Here is a 21283-nt window from a genome sequence, read left to right on the forward strand (position 1 = left end):
AACCCATTGAATATCTTGAAGCTCTTCCTCCTTCCAGTACAAGGAGAATGTATTGAAGAGTGCCATCTGGAAGATGTCGATCACAAAGTTCTTATTCCACTTGCTGGCATGCCTCGTAAAGTGGCTATCCTGGTGGGTATTTAGCCTTGCATGGTGTATCGGCTCCTCCATGTTGACCAGTTTTTCCGACTTTTTACTATAGTCTATGGGTATCATCAATCACTTTTTTTATTATTCTGTACATATTGTTTTTGTTATAATTCTTGTTAATCTAGTTTTTAAGTATGATGTCTCTTTTTTATTTCTATTAATTCTTATGCTGTCTGGAGACATTGAGCAAAATCCGGGACCAGTACGTCCTAGATTTCGTCAATGTCGTCTTCTGTATTGCAATATTCGTGGTCTTCATGCAAATATCCAAGACCTTACAGTTGCGTCCAGACAGTATGATATTCTTTTGTGCTCAGAAACTTTGGTTTCTAATATGAGGCACTCATCTGAGCTCCTTATAACTGGTTTTAAGAAGCCAATAATGCTGAAACGTGATGCCATTCCTAGGGCCAGGGGAATGGCGGTGTATATTAGGACCGAGTACCCTGCTTCTCATAAGTCCTGCTATCAATGTGGATGTCATGAGATTCAGGTAATAAAAGTTTGTGGCAGGCATAACAACTTTTATTTGTGTTCGATCTACCGGAATCCAGACATGGATGATTCTATCTTCGATTGTCTTCTTACCATTATGGCTAAGATACAAGAAGATGATAGAAAGGCTTCTTTTGTCTTTGTTGGTGATTTTAATGCTCACCATAGGGAATGGTTAAGTTCTATCTCTCCTACCGATCGCCATGGCTTAAGAGCTTTAGACTTTGCCTCTGAATCAGGCTGTGAGCAAATCATAAATGAAGCTACTCACAGGTCTGGTAATTGCTTGGACCTCGTATACACTGACTCCCCTGGCGTTATAACTAGTAAGGTTGATTCTCCAGTTGGGACTTCTGATCATGCCTTGATTTCATTATTAGTGAAGACTGAGCAGCCTGTCCCTGATATATCATATTCCTGTAAAATTTATATGAAATCCCAAGCAGACTGGAATGGGATTTTGCATGATCTTTTGTGCTTGAATTGGTCACAATTATATAATAGTGTAGATCCTGTTGTCTCTTTGAATGAGAATCTAGTCAACATAATTGATATATGTATCCCTTCTCGTGTGCTAAGGTACCGAATGAAGGACAAACCGTGGTTCAATGATGATTGTAGGCGTGCTTATTTGGAGAAGCAGGAGGCCTATCACCTTTGGAAGGGTAACAGATCAGATTTGACCTGGAACAACTATACTCAGCTTCGAGCTTTTGCTCAGAGAGTTTATGCCTCAACTGAAAAGGAGTACAATTTAATCATAAAAGAAACCCTCTCTGGTACAACTCAGGAACATAAATGGTGGTCTACCCTTAAATCTGCACTCTTTGGTGTAGATGCAGCAGTTCCTCCTTTACTTAAACCAGATGGTTCAGTCACTCACTGTCCAAAGGAAAAGGCAACCCTTTTGGCTGATGTTTTTGACAGTAAACAGAGTAATGAAAAACTTGAACTTCCTTATTCCTGTTTTCCTGAGGCTAAACTAACTAGTTTAGCTTTTCGATCTCGTGAGATTAAAGCTCTGTTGATGGACCTTGATGCTTATGGAGGTGTAGACCCAAATGGTATTTTTCCTTTGTTTTTTATAAAGACAGCAGATTTCTTAGCTCCAAAGTTATCTGTTATTTTGCGCAAGTTAGCAAGAAGAGGAGCTTTTAGCACTTGTTGGAGAATTGGTAATGTTACTCCTCTATGTAAATGTGTTTGTGGTAGCTCAAGTCCCACTGATTACCGCCCAATTTCCATAACTCCCATATTATCCAAAGTTTTTGAACGTCTTCTGGCAAAACGTCTTAATAGGTTTGCTGAAGGTAATCATCTATTCCCTAGTTTGCAATTTGGTTTTCGTAAAGGCCTTGGAGCATGTGATGCCCTTCTTACAATCTCCAATGCAGTACAGAAATCCCTTGATTGTGGTCGTGAAGTTCGTATGATTGGCCTTGATTTTAGTGCTGCCTTTGACCGTGTTAATCATGAGGCCCTTGTTTTCAAACTGAAACAGTTGGGAGTGGGTGGGTCGTTTCTTAGCATTATTATTGATTTTTTAAGTAGTAGATCTCAAAGAGTAGTTGTTGATGGGCACCATAGTGAGTATAGGAATGTGATATCCGGTGTTCCACAGGGTAGTGTTCTTGGCCCATTACTTTTCATACTATATACACATGACATGTGGTTTGGCCTAGAAAATAAGCTTGTTGCATATGCAGATGATGCTACTCTCTTTGCATCAATTCCATCCCCTGAATGTAGACCTGGGGTTGGTGAATCCCTTAATAGAGATCTAGCTAAAATTAGTGCATGGTGCAAGTTATGGGGTATGAAGTTGAATCCTAACAAAACTCAAAGTATGATTGTAAGTAGGTCAAGGACGGTGGCTCCTCAACATCCGGATCTCAGTATTGATAATGTTTCTTTAAATTTGTATGACTCTTTCAAAATTTTAGGTGTGATTCTCGACAGCAAATTTACTTTTGTGAAACATATAAGGTCTGTGTCTTCTTCAATTGCACAAAAAATTGGCTTATTGAGAAAGTCTCTTAAGATATTCGGTGATCAATCTATTCTGAAGAAGTGTTTTAATTCTTTTATTCTACCTTGTTTTGAGTATTGTTCTCCTGTCTGGTCTTCAGCTGCTGATTCTCATCTTAATTTGTTGGACAGAAACTTACGGTCTATTAAATTTCTTATTCCTGATCTAGATATTAATCTCTGGCACCGTCGTTCAATTAGTTCATTATGCATGTTGCATAAGATTTTTCATAACTCTGACCATCCTTTACATTCAGATCTCCCTGGACAATTCTATCCTGTTCGTAATACTAGGCTGGCAGTTAATTCTAATAGCCAGGCCTTTTCCATCATAAGACTCAATACCACGCAGTACTCTAGAAGTTTTATTCCAGCTGTTACCAAGTTGTGGAATGATCTTCCTAATCGGGTTGTTGAATCAGTAGAACTTCAAAAGTTCAAAGTTGGAGCAAATGCTTTTTTGTTGACCAGGCGGACATGAGTCTTTTTATAGTTTATATATGACATATTTGTTTTTGAAGTTGTTCATAGTTTATATATGACATATCTGTTATGACGTTGTTACTTTTTTTAGAATGATTTACTGTTAATTTGTTCTCTTCAGTTATTTATTTCCTTATTTCCTTTCCTCACTGGGCTATTTTTCCCTATTGGAGCCCCTGGGCTTATAGCATTTTGCTTTTCCAATTAGGGTTGTAGCTTGGATAGTAATAATAATAATAATAATAATAATACTTGGTCATTTGGTCAAAATTATCAACACCACCTATATATGTACTGTAATCGGAGATGGCCTTGGGGCAATGCAACTGCAATCTTTCATGATGACCTTTCTGCCAACAGGCATTATCTTCAAACTCAGTGCTATGAATGTTAGTTACTAGCTTGATGAGGGTCATGGCCTTCCAGATAGACAGCAAAAATGTTCCTAGGCCTCTAAAAGTACATCACATCTCGGGGAATGTTATGGAGATGAGTATACACATCCCTGAACCACGATCGGAAGTATTTAAGGATAATAAGCATTTTCATGAGCCGATGGATGTTGCCTTGCAGAGGATCGGCGTTATTGCTCATATGACATTACGTTGCAATCTACAAGGTCTCTGATATATCATTATCCTTATGAAGATGGGTGTATGGAGCATATCAAACGCTAACAAACTGTTCCACAACAATTGTTTCTTAATGACCCCAATAAGGACAATAAAACTCAGATAATGTGCAATTCCTTTGCAGTCACCGACAACTACGAACTGAGAGACAAAGAAGGCATACCTGCAAGGCCTTTTCTTTTACAAATATATCTATATTCTGCTGCTTAAACTAACGAATACCTAGTGTAAAACAGATGGGTAAAATCCAGTGGCAAAGTAAAGTACACCAAATTTCCCTGCTAACCAGAAGTACCTGTGAAGGGCAATGCCATGTGATGAGACGAGCCAGCATCCTTCTTCTTGATGAGTTGACTTATGGGCACATGACATTACAGGTCCTCTCACTCTCTCTCTCTCCCACCACGTTGTCTGATTATTTTACCGGCATATGCGACCCCAAATTCTCTTTTGCCCGATGCAAAGAGGTCGGCCAAAATTATCTTCCCCATCATCGCCCGAGTCTTTGGCCTTTTCAGACTGGGTGGGTAGGCCCACATTGGATTTCTCACTCCCTTCAAACTAGGCCACATTGGATTCCTCACTCCATTCAAATTCAAGAAAGTCAGGCTCGTCGTCGGATTCATTCCCGAACAACATGCTTTTTAAATTTTCTTGCTGCCTTTACCGTAGGTGGAATTCAGCAACCAAAACACAAGTTCGAGGGGGCTTAGGGAGGGTTCTCCAGGAAGGTTGACACCAATACCAGCCCCTGCTTACATCTCCCAGCCAAAATTTTCATTCTTCTCTACCTTAAAAGTAAATCTAACCTAGAATCCCTATTACTCGTTGATGCAAAATCTAGCAATTACCGCATTCTCAATACTAATTTACAAACTGATGAAGACTCCACAACATCCACCTCACTATCCTTATCAAAAAGCATTAACCGAAACTTACTTGCAATGGTCTTTTTAAGTTGCGTAGCCCTGACATTCCTTTTTATAGCTATTATTTCACTATTTTTACATCTGAAACCTCCAACACTATTCAACATTATCTGCAATCACATTATAGCTATGGAAAATCCACTTGCACTTCCCGCATGTTGTCAAAACGCCGGACAAATGTTTTTTTTTTAAGAATACCACTTCAAATTGATGATAATCTCGGTAAAGGTAGGCAAGGTACTCAATGTTAGTTTGACCTGACCTGCGCAAGCGCTTCTATTTTATTAACTTCACGCAAAACCTTACCAAATATGTTATGAATGACAAGAGGTACTTGATTTGGCAACGTTTCTCATCTCCATTAACAACCAAGTTATTTCTCTTTATCACTTTCATATGGTACAAATGCCTTCAAGAAAATATTAAATATCATCACACAAGCTTTCTGAATTATTGGCATTGGGCTATTAAATCCAAATGTTCACATCCTACACTCTGCTCATAAATAATTTATTGACAGCGAGCTTCACTGCTGTCGTGTTCACCTTAGCAAAGCAATATCTCGTATTAATAGCCCCATGACAATAATTCAGGAAGCACGAGTGAGTGAAGTATCTATCTTCCCAAAAGTCATTTGTATTTGATAAAAGTAACTAAGAGAGGCAATTTGGTTGTTTAGGGAGACGATAAAATTTGTCAAATTAAGTACTTTTTGCTATTCATATAGCCCTTATGATAAGCTTTTGCGAGTGAGAGATAATAAAATATTCATGATGGTGTTCATGTTGATTTCATTGATCTTTTTTATCATCTAGAAATCGTTTTAGCTCATAAGCAGAAATCAAAATCACTCTTCCAGCCCACCTACTGTACAGGTGATATGTATTCTTATATTCAGCAAATCTATGCTACTTGACCATGAAAAGTTTACCTTTTGACCTTAAATATGATCTTCATAGTCATTGGTGATAAAGCCATTGAACTTATCAGATCATAAAACCAACACTAAGGAATTTTAAGCTATTTTTTTTCAGCTAAATTATTCTGTTTGGCCTTGAAAATTTAACTACTGACCTTGAAACTGAACTTGAGTACATTTACGTTATCCATACTGAGTCTGTTGTAAAACCATTTAGACACTGGGATCAGTTTTATAGACTATCTAGAAATAATTGTAGAGATGCTACCAAGTTACAAACCACAAGTGGCGCAGTGGGCAGTCTTTCCTTTAAGACTAAATATGCTCTTCAATTGTAAATTTATATTTTCAAATAATACCAAAAACAGTGATAGTCTCTCACTTAGATACTATCGAAACATTCTCTCATATTTTTGGGGACTAATGACCATTAGTCTAAGCCAGTTGTTCCCAACCTTTTTTTTGTCATTTCCCCCTGCACCCAGTTCAACCATCCAGATTTCCCCCTTCATGCCCCGCCCAGCCCTCATGCCCACTCGCCTGCCTCAAAATGAGCATGACACTCCAATTCTCCCCTTGAATATCATGTCAGTGAGAAATGATATGATCATATCACAATTGAATGGCTAACAACAAATTGCCGCACGCACTATGTGGATATTTTTCCGCTTGTTTTAGTTAGTAGGTGGTGTAATTATTTCCCCCCTGGAAGCTTCAAATTTTCCCCCTGGGGGAAATTTCCCCCAGGTTGGGAACCATTAGTCTAAGACCCAATCTACTGTACATGCTCCGAAAGCTTCTATAATCCGAAATTCTAATAATATTAAAAGCAGCAGCAATCAATTTGATATCTGGTGTCCAGCTTTCAGTATATGTAAACGAATATCATCCATTTTTTTCAAAATTTACATGAGCTTGAACTATGATTATTTTTAATATTTAAGACATTGCAATTTTATATATCAATCTCTGGAAAATTCTTCCACAAACTCCTATCTTCCACGTCCATGACAACTACGCCAGCCAAAAAGGGCAGAGTACTGTTGCTTACCATGACACAAATCAGATTTTTTTTTAATGTAACTTTCAAAATTTACCAATTCTCTGGGTCAAAGCTGATGCCCTTATAATACGGGGTTTAACTATATTCGACCTATCAATTAATGTTAACACAACATTGAAAATACTTGAAATCATATGATCGACAAGGGGTTTCTTAATTATGAACTCTTTTAACTTCTTGTTACCATATCAAAGTTTGCTATTCCTGGCACACGTTACCTTGAGAACTTTAGACAAAGAATGGTAATCATATCTAGCGATTCATATGTTGTGTGATGTCATGCTGTGATGTAATATCACACTTATGATAAGTACCATAACTATTAGATATGAGCATGTAGGCTGTGGTTTTCCTCAAAGTCCAATTGTGTCTAACCTTATCTTAACAGCAAGAGAACCGATATTGGAACCAAAAATAATTTAGGCCTATTTCCTTAGGAAACCCATCAAGGGGTTGGATTTACATACTGGGTAGTTAAGTTTATAATCTTGCTATATTTTACATATTTTTCTTTAAATATATGAGAAAGTGGATATCTCGATGGTCACTGTCCCGAAAGACAAAGCGAAGCATATCTTTATCATCAGGATTCCGATAGTGTATGACATTCCGTTAAGAGTTCTACCGTTATGACCCTTAAATACTTACTTCAGAAAACCACATCAAATAATAGATATAAAAAATATTTGACACGTGTTACCTACCTTCCATATCAAGTAACACAACAGTACAAATAAAATTTCACATTTAATAGAAGAAATTTGTGAATGACATTTGGCATGTTTAAAATAGGAAAGCAATGAAATCTCTAACTACTTACCGGTGCATCATCTAGTTGGAGTATTAGTTCTTTGGCAGCATATACGGTAGGATGACCCCAGACTGTAGCTTCGTTCCAACTGCGATTCAAGTCCCAGCCCATCAACGTACTCCTGTAAAGCATTAGCCTATTAAGTTGTTAAATATTTTTAAGCTGCCTTATGACACCCAAGGTCATCAATGTGGTTCATTATAGTAATTTGTATAAAAAAAACCACTTTATTACTTCTCCCTATAAATTAGATTATACAATCTTCCCACTTTCCCTTAGAAAGAAATCGAGAATAATTACTTTCTAAGGATGACCACATTAGCCTACTTAAATATAGTCTAGATCGAGTAAACTAAGTGACCAAAGAACCTTAGCCTTCCTTATACATCATATCCAAATTGATATTGACTACCTGCAAGGTGAGTTCATATCCTTATACCAGTATTTTGGGAGGTTATTGTAAATGAGAGCTACCATTTTTATTCTTTTAGTTTCTTTCTGTGACGTTTAACATAAGATTATTGTCGTATTTCCTGTACTGGCATACTAGTGCCTTTATAGATCCAGTATTGCCAATTCCCTTACCCTGCTATAACTAACCAAGCATACCCTAAATATAGGCGACTATAGTAGTTCATAGGTGGCCAAATAGAAAAAAAAAAATGAAAAAACGGGTATGTATTGTAGCCTAATCATCCTTAAGCTAACCAAATATATGACGCACCATCCTTCCTGCCCCAGGCCTTACTTTGCATACTGATTTCTGATACAACTGAATTAGAGGTAACCTGGATATGTTTCTTAGAAAAAGATTTTGCAATAAAAAATGCCCATAGAATTGTAAGTCTAAATATCTGGGGGAAGAGATTCTAATGCCATAGGTATGCTAACAGTTATTATTCGAGTTTTATCAATGTTTAACTTCCTCCCTTACAAATATTCACAATGTACAAAATTACCTGAACCTCTAAAAAATTTTAAGCAACCAATGGTCATGTTCATAGAACTTAAAGTCTAAATATCTGGGTGAAGAGATTCTAATGTCTTGGAGTATACTAACAGTTATTATTCGAGTTTTATCAATGCTTAACGTCCTCCCTTACAAATAAGCAATACGTAAAAAAATTACCTGAATCTCTCTCAAGATTTTAAGCAACCAAAATTCAGGTAATAAATCTGTTTTCAAAGCCAAATAAAATAAAATGTGTATATATAGAAAGAAATAGATCACAAGCACTATTCTGAGGAACACCAAGGATTACATTTTTGTAACACTCTAGAGCCCATGGGTCAGCGCTCTTGTAATTGATTGGTTAAAAATGGTAGCATAGTTTCACCGGTAGGCTTTCCAAACAAATCACATATGGATAAATAGAAACTAATATTTTTCATAGAGGGGAGGAAGGCCTGATCCGAGCCTTAAGCCAGGCTGACACTTGCACGAATTTGTGGCACGCATTGTCACGACTCGAGTCGTGAACTGGCGTGATCTCGTCGTGACATTGTGGCATGTCGTGACGAGAATTTTGAAATGTTCAAAATTTTGGTCAGAACTGTTCGTGAACTCGTCGGGACGATGCGGGAAGTGCGCAAACTATGCGTCAACTCGTCGTGCCAGTTCGTGTCAATGTGGACAGGTCAGCTGTGATTCTGAGATAATTTTCTTTCTTTTATTTATCTTTCAGTTCGTGCCACAAAAGGTCACGACCTGCCACGACAAATTCGTGGCAAAAAGTCGTGCAAGTGTCAGGGTACCCTTACTTGAAATGCTCAGTAGCTCTACTTACATGAAATTTGGGGTCTCTTGCGAAAAGATCTAGTGCTCTTATTTTGCAGAGTAATCTTTCGTCATTTAGTTCAATTTTCTTTTCTTCCATGTTTTTATACCTATCTGAGTGGAACATTTGCAAGCTATGTCTATTACCCGAGACCTTTACCTTGTCACCTTTGCAAAATATACAGTATTTAATAAATATCACTATGTTTCATCTTTTTGTTGGCGGCTTGTTCGCTTCCATTCAACACTTATCTTTATGCTTGACAATGTGCGGCGACCAATTCGAAAAAACTCTCGTCGACAACTCTCATGATAAAGACGTAAATAAATAAATGAACAAATAAGAAAATTAATCAATAATAACTTCCAACTTCATATGAACAAATACATTTAAATTTTCAATAAGAAATTCAAGGCACTTTATTCTTTATAAGTTTGGAGATGTCAGGAGAAAGAACTATTAATCATTACATAGATTTATCGGTTTGAAACTGATAAAGAAGGTTTGGTATTTATTTCAGTATAACGTAAACTTTGGCTATAAGAAAAGCCAACATAGGCTCAAATGAAAGCGTACCTAATAAGGAAGTATTCATAATGCAATATGTAATTATAAACTATTTATTTTTTCTTGAAGAGGACTTCGTTTGCAAAGAGAAATATGTTAAAATCAAGATGTTTTCAGTTTGTCTGTGTACATTTTGTATTACTTTCAAAATATATATTATACTATTGTAATTTTTGCTCTTTACATATGTTTCTTGATGTATTGCAATAGTCCTTGACAAATGTCATGAAAGGCTGTATATTTTTTACCCCTCATATAAGGCTTAATGTAAATTTGTATGAGGTGAATTGAGCGTAGTGTGAAACGGGGGTTTTGGCCCCCTACGTGAGAACGGCCCCGAGTTGAGGGTGGTCGCTATGTTCTTGACATAGCCCAGTACATAGTTTATCAGGAAATGTGGGTTAAAAAAAAAAAAGTTAGCAGAAAACATCGTTAGGGGTGGTCTTGGCACCCTCCCTAATTTTTCATAACTCTGACCATCCTTTACATTCAGATCTCCCTGGACAATTCTATCCTGTCCGTAATACTAGGCAGGCAGTTAATTCTAATAGCCAGGCCTTCTCCATCATAAGACTCAATACTACACAGTATTTAGAAGTTATATTCCAGCTGTTACCAAGTTGTGGAATGATCTTCCTAATCGGGTGGTTGAATCAGTAGAACTTCAAAAGTTCAAAGTTGGAGCAAATGCTTTTTTGTTGACCAGGCGGACATGAGTCTTTTTATAGTTTATATATGACATATTTGTTTTTGACGTTGTTAATAGTTTATATATGACATAACTCTTTTGACATTACTTTTTTTAGAATGATTTATTGTTGATTTTGTTCTCTTCAGTTATTTATTTCCTTATTTCCTTTCCTCACTGGGCTATTTTTCCCTATTGGAGCCCCTGGGCTTATAGCATCTTGCTTTTCCAATTAGGGTTGTAGCTTGGATAGTAATAATAATAATAATAATAATAATAATAATAATAATAATAATAATAATAATAATATCATGCTGAGCGCTAGTTTTCAAGTAAGCAAGTCAGTGATGGTCAGCAGTTTCCCACCAAGTATCAGCTTAAAACACCTAGAACTTATGTACTTTTATAAAAGAAGGGTTTATTGTATTTGCTAATAAAATAAACTGGACTTTCTTTATTCAGTAGTCAGCAAAAAATCAAGTAATGATGTGTTAAATGGGTAAAAAAAAAAAATTAGAGCCATAGGAAGGACATCCTTTAATCACAACTAAATTAGAGGAAATTGAAGTCGGCGATAAACATACCACGTATATTTGATACAGATTTTGCATGCAATTAGACTACAAAAATATTTCAACCCACCTAGAAGAGACTGAAATATAAATTTAGTAGGAAACTAAGACGGTGTATTGCTATGATAATCTATTTTTTCGCTTTAGATCAACGCTGTTTATCAATCATTAAAAAATGAAAAACTTACCTGTAATTACCCAAGTATGCCCCATCTGGATTAAGGATGGGGATAATCTTAAACACCACGTGATCCCTCAATGTTGTAGCTTCGGTACTATTTCCTGTGAGAAACTCCATCATTCCTGTAAACGGGGTTATTTATTACTTAACCATAATATATTACAAAACAACACAAATCTGTATAATATCATAATACAAGGGGCTAGAATGTAAAAAATATAAGACGACCAATGACTGAAGTGTGATATGAATTAATGTAATTAGAGAGAGAGAGAGAGAGAGAGAGAGAGAGAGAGAGAGAGAGAGAGAGAGAGAGAGAGAGAGAGAGAGAGAGAGAGAGAATTATATTCTATCCTAAAGTACATATATGCATAATACTTATTTGGTCCACTGTACGGAACTTTAATCTTGCTTGAGACAACACTCCAGCTCACTATTCTATCTTATTTCTCTTCCCATTGTTTTTTATTTGTTTATAGTGTAAATATGAACGATCTATTTTAATATTGTTACAGTTCTACAATTATTTTACATTAATTGCTTATTACTTCTCCTATAATCTATTTATTTCCTTTCTTCACTGGGCTATTTGACCTGTTGGAACCCTTTGGCTTATAACATCCTGCTTTTCCAACTAGGGTTATAACAGCCTGTAAAAACAACAACAACAACAACAACAACAACAACAACAACAACAAAAACAAAAATAATAATAATAATAATAATAATAATAATAATAATAATAATAATAATAATAATGATAATAATGAGAATGCCCCTCCCTAAATATTGTATGTATGTTATAAAATTATCAAATTACACATAACTTAAATTATACCATCGTGTTTCCAGGAATCAAATTATAGGAGATTGAAAATCTATACCAAGAAGATTATTATCAAAAGTGATACTGAATCTGCTCATAGAAATAATATTGGAACACAATACCTACGAAAATGAACATTATTCTGAAAGGCAAGTTTTGTGATCCCAACAAATTTGAAGAACCCAATTCTCTAAAGGAAACTTGACAGAATCTATTTCTAAAGAAACTTATAACTGGCTCTTAAATATAGCAACTTATTTATTCTAGTCAACATACTGCCGTATGTCCCTTAATACATAAGACTACTTCTCAACTGCACAAAAGTTCTTTGGATAGTTTAACCCAATTCTCTAATGAAACTTGACAACCTATTTCTAAAGAAACTTATATATGGCTTTCAAATACAGCAGCTTAGTTATTCCAGGCAACAGTCTCCGTATGTCGCTTAATACATTCACTCTTTTCAAAAAGCGCAAAACTTCTTTATTTGGTAGAAATCTACGCCTTTGACTTGAGTCTTTCTTGAAGAGATAGCCGATATTTTATTAGAAACGCGTATTCATAGTGGATGAAAAGTTACAATTCCGTTATTATTACTATTAAGATTTGTTCATAAATAAGTCTGTTAGTGAGCATTTATTATTATTATTATTATTATTATTATTATTATTATTATTATTATTATTATTATTATTATTATTATTACTTGCTAAGCTACAACCCTAGTTGGAAAAGCAGGATGCTATAAGCTCAGGGGCCCCAATAGGGAAAATAGCTCAGTGAGGAAAAGAAAAAAGGAAAAAATAAATATTTTAAGAAGAGCAACAACATTAAAATAAACATCTCCTTTATAAACTATAAAAACTTTAACAAAACAAGAGGAAGAGAAATAAGATAGAATAGAGTGCCCGAGTGTACCCTCAAGCTACAACATTCGTTCAATCACCAGAGCCCTAATAACAATGGTATTCATTCTCATCCCTGCTAATTACTCCTTACATCCAACCATCATAAAACTGCTAAGCTTTTCCAGCACAACTCACAAGCCTGATGAATAATCCAATTAAGAACACCTTACCTTCTATGGAAAGATAAACGCCTTATCATATGTTGAAACAAACAAACAAGTTATAAAAGATCAGGTATGTCTACGTAATGCTCAAGAATGATTAACTAATTTTTCTGTCACTTTATTCATCATTTATACATAACATTGATAAAAATTGACACCAAACACTCATTGGAGGAAAAATATCTATACTATATGAAAATATGTGTAGGCATTATAATCATTATTATTATCATTATCAATTGCTAAGCTATAACCCTAGTTGTTAAAGCAGAATGCTATAAGCTCAGGGGCTCCAACAGGGAAAATAGCCCAGTGAGGAAAGGAAACAAGGAAAAACAAAATAATCTAAGAACATCAACAGGCAATTATATAACATTGTTTAAATGCCCTTTTTCATACATATGTTAAAAGAAAATTCAATACCTCGTAGAGAATGGTGGAAAATTTCCCCCGTCTCATTTTTTGACATTTTTTTTTTAATGTTACAGAGTAGAACTCGAACAAAAAAACATAAAATAAAAACGCGTCCTCTACAGATATGGCACGACTTTCTTATTTTTTCCCTCACTATACAATTCATCATTAGAAACTAAACATTCAGAATCGAGTTTCCCCTCGTTCTAATTTTTGGCACGAGCCTTAGGTCCTGCATCCATTTACCCTTAAGTGACAGATTCTCCTCCACCTGGTGAGGTCATTAAGCAAGCTAATGGGTTGAGGATCTAATGGCCTACTCCATCTTGCAAACTTTTAGTAAACTAAAGCTCCAAAGAGCATAAACTAAATAGTAATTCAAACGAATACACGGGCAACAGGTAACTTGTAAGCTCTTGCTATTCGATCTGGAAGTGACTTTAGTCGGATAAGTCTTTTCACGCTAAATGAGTTATACTTGGATCAATTGGCTACCACTTTTCTTTCATGTGATTAACATTAGGGTCTTCTATGTCTGGAATATATACCTTGACCAATATTTATTTATTTTTTTTTGGGGGGGAAATCCATTCATAGAATACTGCGTGGATGTGTGCACATTCTACTGAATTCTATGCTAAAAGCTCTTCACGACGTTCCATTCTTTACATCATCAAAACATTTATGAAAAGAAATAAGAATTTTCCCTTCATTGTATTTTATATTTCATGAAATTAAATTACCTCGAGCTTTGTGTTTAGTTTTTGTTGTTCATTTTAGAAACACTTACAAACTCATAGTTTCCTTTCGGCTGTATTTAGTAATTTCCACTATCTCCTCTGTGGCCGTCAAACTAATGAAACTTTACACATAAACAGCAAAAGAGTTCAAGAGATAAAATTCAAGGAACATGAGTGAGAAAAATGGGAAAAAAAGTTGGTTATAACAGGGAATGACCATAATTGAACCCCTCTCTGATTACGGCTCATTTTTCTTTTGCCTACACATTACACCGAACAGTCACCTCTTTCTTTATACATCTGACAACACCAGGATAACAGAAAAACTCTTCTTCACTCAAGGGGTTAACTACTGTTCTCTAATTGTTCAGTGGCTACTTTCCTCTTGGTAAGGGTAAAAGAGACTCTTTAACTGTGGTAAGCAACTCTTCTAGAGGAAGGACACCCCTAATCATACCATTGTTCTCTAGTCTTGGGTAGTGCCATATCCTCTGTACCATGGTCTTCCACTGTCTTGGATTAGAGTTCTCTTGATTGAGGGTACAATCGGGCACACTATTCTATCCTATTCATCTTCCCCTTGTTTCGTTAAAGTTTTTTTATAGTTTATATAGGAGATATTTATTTTGGTGTTACTCTTCTTAAGATATTTTATTTTCCTCGTTTCATTTCCTCACTGGGCTATTTTCCCTGTGGGAGCCCCTGGGCTTTTAGCATTCTGCTTTTCTAACCATGGTTGTAGCCTAGCAAGTAATAATAATAATAATAATAATAATAATAATAATAATAATAATAATAATAATAATAATAATTATAATAATAATAATAATTATGTAGTGCATGATCGAAGTTATGGAAAATCTTAAACGCATCATCTTCATAAATAATAAGATTTAAAGGTCGCTCATGAATGGCGGATGCAAGGGACAGCGAAAAAGACATAGCAGGACAATGCTCAAGAGACTGACCATATATCCCTATAATCATCATCCAAGACCCTCTCCACCTAAGCCAGGACCCTAGAGTGTCAAGCAATGGCTGCTGATGACTCAGCAAGTAGACCTATAGGCTTCCACAAACCCCTCATCCTTAGCTCATAAGGATGGTCAGGTTGCAGATACCACAAGAAGCTAACGAGTTTGAGCGGAACTCGATCTCTAGTCCAGTAGAACGGCAGGCAGGGACGTTTCCAATAAGCCACAGCACTCGTTTATGAGGTCAAACCACAAGTAATGAACACGGAATTTGAACAGTAGAGGAGAAACAGCACTACCCCGAGGAACACCAGTCATAACGTCCACGATGCTTTAAATTAAAGTATGAATGTGAAACTGACTAATGTCTTGCTATTACTTTTGAATAACCATCTGTTTAGGACAGTGGTTTAATGTTAGCAGTGATGACAACAACACCACCAACAACAACAACAACAACAATAATTATAATAATAATAATAATAATAATAATAATAATAATAATAATAATAATAATAATAATAACCAAGTTGGAAATATGAATGTGACTATATAAGTATATACTATTCAGTTGGATTCAAAATCATCTCATTTACAATTTTGTCTATTACAGTTAAAGTTAAGTTTTAGTGATAATCTGATATTTCATAGACTTTAATAAATAATCAAATGTTGGACTATGTTGAAGAAAAAGATCTAAGTATATATGGATGTATTGAATTTTCGGCTAATATGTGGTTCACTTCCGAAAAAAAAGAAACTACATAAAGTGTCACCTCATTACCAAAAATGTAATTTTGAAATCTAAACTTTTAATCTTATTTTTAATTTTTTTTTAAAAATCATGATCAGCAAACATCAATATGATACGTAACAATGAATCAGAGAAGGCATTCTCTATAGCATAATTCAAAACGAGAAGTAAAAGTATTCATATGTACATATCTGTGCATTTTGACATGTGACTGTCGTATGAAAACGACACACACACATACATACATTATATATATATATATATATATATATATATATATATATATATATATATATATATGTGTGTGTGTGTGTGTGTATATATATACTGCATATATACACACACACACACACACACACATATATATATATATATATATATATATATATATATATATATATATATATATATATATATATATATATATATATATATATATATATATATACTGCATATACACATATATATATATGTATGTGTGTGTAAATATACACTGTATATATGTGCATATGTAAGTGTGTACCTGTGTGTGTATACTGATGGGTAAAATTCCCGAGAATTAAACACGTGTTAACCATAAAATAAATATCATAAATATCAAACCATAAAAAGAAAAATGAAAACTTTATTGGGCCAACTTTTGACATTGTCAGACTAACAATCAAATTACCCAAAGTAACATATTGCTTATGAATAAATGTCTCCAAATGTACTTACCCTGGACCACATAAGAAGTTGGAGACTCCCCTGCATGAACTCTGGCCAAGATCACAACTACTCGGATAGGACCCTTTTTCTCTGTAAGTAAAATAATAGTAATAATAATAATAATGATAATGATAATGATAATAATAATGATAATAACAATGATAATCATAATCATAACAACAACAAGAACAAAAACTACAACAGAAATAATAATAATAATAACAATAATAATAATAATAATAATAACAACAATAATAACAATAATAATAATAACAATAATAATAATAACAATAACAATAATAATAATAAAATTAATGATAATAAAAATATTAATAATGATGATGATGATGATGATGATAATAATGATAATAATAAAATGATAATGATAACAATTATAATAATAATCATAATAATAACAACAATAATAATAATAATAATAATGATAATGATAATAATAATAATAATTATAATAATAATAACAATAATGATAATGAAAATAATAATAATAAAAATAATGATAATAATAATAGTAATAATAATAACAATAATAATAATGAAGTAAATGAACCAGCTAAAATGTGAACACGAAGTATCTAAAAAAAATCCAAATAGAACTGCATATTCAAGTTGAATTAGAGGTCATTAAGATTTTTCATTTTCCAAAGAAAACAAATATTAGGGGTTCAACATAAATATCTGTATTTAAGTATATATATATTTTTTTTTTTACAGAGAGAGGAGCTTAAAAGAAATATATCTCAGGTGTTATATTTGTGTAATTTTCAAAATAATGAGCCTAAGATGAACAAACGAGTAAGAAAAATTTAAATATTTCAGAATATTCATTAACTATATGTTGACATTTAGAGTACTAATAAAATTAACATTATAGCTTGAAATATCTTTTCAAGAATATTGAACAAATTCCAAGGTGTGTGTGTGTGCGCATAGAGCTGGTAGTGACAGAAAGATCTATATAATCTCTTTTCCACTGGCCTATTACTTTGTATCTCTTATAAGTGAGAGTGCAAAATATCATCAGTAATCTCACTTCAATATCATTTGGGAATTCTTCTAGGGACAACTCAACACAATAACAAACTCCCTGCTTTGATGCCGGCAAATTAACCTCATTCCTCAATGGAAATTCATCTTTAGCATCAGAATCAGTTTTTTTTTTTTTTTTTTTTTTGAGGGGGGCTTCTTTACGTTATTATTATTATTATTATTATTATTATTATTATTATTATTATTATTATTACTTGCTAAGCTAAGTTCAGTATTTAGCATTTGACAACATGGCTGTTTTCTGCTTTTAAAGCTCTCCCAAACTTTCTATTATTTTGCCTAAAAACATGGACTAAACTATAAAAGCATTTACAAACACTCGATAACAATTCACATTTCTGATTGATTCTCCTGACCTTGTGAATATGACCTAAAACTGGGGCACAGGAAAGCAATATAAACAGAAATTCCAGATGTTCCACACTCTCTAAATTTCTAAAGGTTTGAAAACTTGTAGCCTTGTATTGCAATTATGTATTGCACTTATTATAAACAATGTATAAAGGACAGAGGACCTCACTGAGAGCTATGGCACTTTCCAAAATAGTTTCTCTTGCTTTTACACTAGTCTAGAACTCAGGGACTAACACTTATTAAAGCACTTTGGACTGAGGCCGCATAAGTTATATTCAAAATTTAATGCCTTTACAGAGGATGGATAGAAATAATGTATAGAATTTCTTAGGTAATGGCAAAAGGGATAATTGCATCAATACAGCGAACAATAGTCTAGCGGCTCTCCAAATAGTTTAAAGGAAAAGCGCATGGAAAATGTTTTTTTTTTTTTGGGGGGGGGTTACATAACGTTATAACTACCATTCTTCATGACAGCATTTTCGCAAGAATGCATTTAGCATTTCCTAAAGTTAATTATAAGCTCAGAGATGAATTAATTAAGCACCATATTAGCAGCCTAGAAGTAAGCACTTACTTTTTTTTCCCAATGAGTTACATAATTTCCCAATATACAGTTTTTGTTAATTAAGATGGATATTCTGTAGTGAAATTTTCACACCGATTGGTATGAGAGTAAATATGGATAACTGCTGTTACTTTAAGATCCGAATTCGAGAGAGCAAATATGGATAACTGCTGTTACTTTAAGATCCGAATTCGAGAGAGCAAATATGGATAACTGCTGTTACTTTATGATCCGAATTCGAGAGAGTAAATATGGATAACTGCTGTTACTTTAAGATCCGAATTCGAGAGAGCAAATATGGATAACTGCTGTTACTTTAAGATCCGAATTCGAGAGAGCAAATATGGATAACTGCTGTTACTTTATGATCCGAATTCGAGAGAGCAAATATGGATAACTGCTGTTACTTTAAGATCCGAATTCGAGAGAGCAAATATGGATAACTGCTGTTACTTTATGATCCGAATTCGAGAGAGCAAATATGGATAACTGCTGTTACTTTATGATCCGAATTCGAGAGAGCAAATATGGATAACTGCTGTTACTTTATGATCCGAATTCGAGAGAGTAAATATGGATAACTACTGTTACTTTAAGATCCGAATTCGAGAGAGCAAATATGGATAACTGCTGTTACTTTATGATCCGAATTCGAGAGAGCAAATATGGATAACTGCTGTTACTTTATGATCCGAATTCGAGAGAGCAAATATGGATAACTGCTGTTACTTTAAGATCCGAATTCGAGAGAGCAAATATGGATAACTGCTGTTACTTTATGATCCGAATTCGAGAGAGCAAATATGGATAACTGCTGTTACTTTAAGATCCGAATTCGAGAGAGCAAATATGGATAACTGCTGTTACTTTATGATCCGAATTCGAGAGAGCAAATATGGATAACTGCTGTTACTTTAAGATCCGAATTCGAGAGAGCAAATATGGATAACTGCTGTTACTTTATGATCCGAATTCGAGAGAGCAAATATGGATAACTGCTGTTACTTTAAGATCCAAATTCGAGAGAGCAAATATGGATAACTGCTGTTACTTTATGATCCGAATTCGAGAGAGCAAATATGGATAACTGCTGTTACTTTATGATCCGAATTCGAGAGAGCAAATATGGATAACTGCTGTTACTTTATGATCCGAATTCGAGAGAGTAAATATGGATAACTGCTGTTACTTTATGATCCGAATTCGAGAGAGCAAATATGGATAACTGCTGTTACTTTATGATCCGAATTCGAGAGAGTAAATATGGATAACTGCTGTTACTTTATGATCCGAATTCGAGAGAGCAAATATGGATAACTGCTGTTACACTATGATCCGAATTCGAGAGAGTAAATATGGATAACTGCTGTTACACTATGATCCGAATTCGAGAGAGCAAATATGGATAACTGCTGTTACACTATGATCCGAATTCGAGAGAGTAAATATGGATAACTGCTGTTACACTATGATCCGAATTCGAGAGAGCAAATATGGATAACTGCTGTTACACTATGATCCGAATTCGAGAGAGCAAATATGGATAACTGCTGTTACTTTAAGATCCGAATTCGAGAGAGCAAATATGGATAACTGCTGTTACACTATGATCCGAATTCGAGAGAGTAAATATGGATAACTGCTGTTACTTTAAGATCCGAATTCGAGAGAGCAAATATGGATAACTGCTGTTACTTTAAGATCCGAATTCGAGAGAGTAAATATGGATAACTGCTGTTACTTTAAGATCCGAATTCGAGAGAGCAAATATGGATAACTGCTGTTACTTTATGATCCGAATTCGAGAGAGTAAATATGGATAACTGCTGTTACTTTAAGATCCGAATTCGAGAGATCAAATATGGATAACTGCTGTTACTTTATGATCCGAATTCGAGAGAGTAAATATGGATAACTGCTGTTACTTTAAGATCCGAATTCGAGAGAGCAAATATGGATAACTGCTGTTACTTTATGATCCGAATTCGAGAGAGTAAATATGGATAACTGCTGTTACTTTAAGATCCGAATTCGAGAGAGTAAATATGGATAACTGCTGTTACTTTAAGATCCGAATTCGAGAGAGCAAATATGGATAACTGCTGTTACTTTAAGATCTGAATTCGAGAGAGCAAATATGGATGACTGCTGTTACTTTAAGATCCGAATTCGAGAGAGTAAATATGGATAACTGCTGTTACTTTATGATCCAAATTCGAGAGAGCAAATATGGATGACTGCTGTTACTTTAAGATCCGAATTCGAGAGAGTAAATATGGATAACTGCTGTTACTTTAAGATCCAAATTCGAGAGAGCAAATATGGATGACTGCTGTTACTTTATGATCCAAATTCGAGAGAGCAAATATGGATGACTGCTGTTACTTTAAGATCCAAATTCGAGAGAGCAAATATGGATGACTGCTGTTACTTTATGATCCAAATTCGAGAGAGCAAATATGGATGACTGCTGTTACTTTAAGATCCAAATTCGAGAGAGCAAATATGG

At 34.5% G+C, this 21283-nt stretch overlaps 1 protein-coding gene across 1 annotated transcript in view; it reads right to left on the reverse strand.

Annotated features, from left to right (window-relative positions):
* Positions 1–21283, reverse strand: part of LOC137654977 (cytosolic carboxypeptidase-like protein 5) — a 384651-nt gene that overhangs the window by 169901 nt on the left and 193467 nt on the right. Inside the window, exons 7-9 of the mRNA XM_068388877.1 lie at positions 16794–16874; positions 11304–11418; positions 7520–7631 (exon numbers count right to left, since the gene is read on the reverse strand). Of these exons, the coding sequence (XP_068244978.1) occupies positions 7520–7631; positions 11304–11418; positions 16794–16874 (308 nt within the window). The remainder of the gene's footprint in view (positions 1–7519; positions 7632–11303; positions 11419–16793; positions 16875–21283) is intronic.

This window comes from Palaemon carinicauda, chromosome 16 (genome assembly GCF_036898095.1).
Source record: "Palaemon carinicauda isolate YSFRI2023 chromosome 16, ASM3689809v2, whole genome shotgun sequence".
Lineage (NCBI taxonomy): Eukaryota > Metazoa > Arthropoda > Malacostraca > Decapoda > Palaemonidae > Palaemon > Palaemon carinicauda.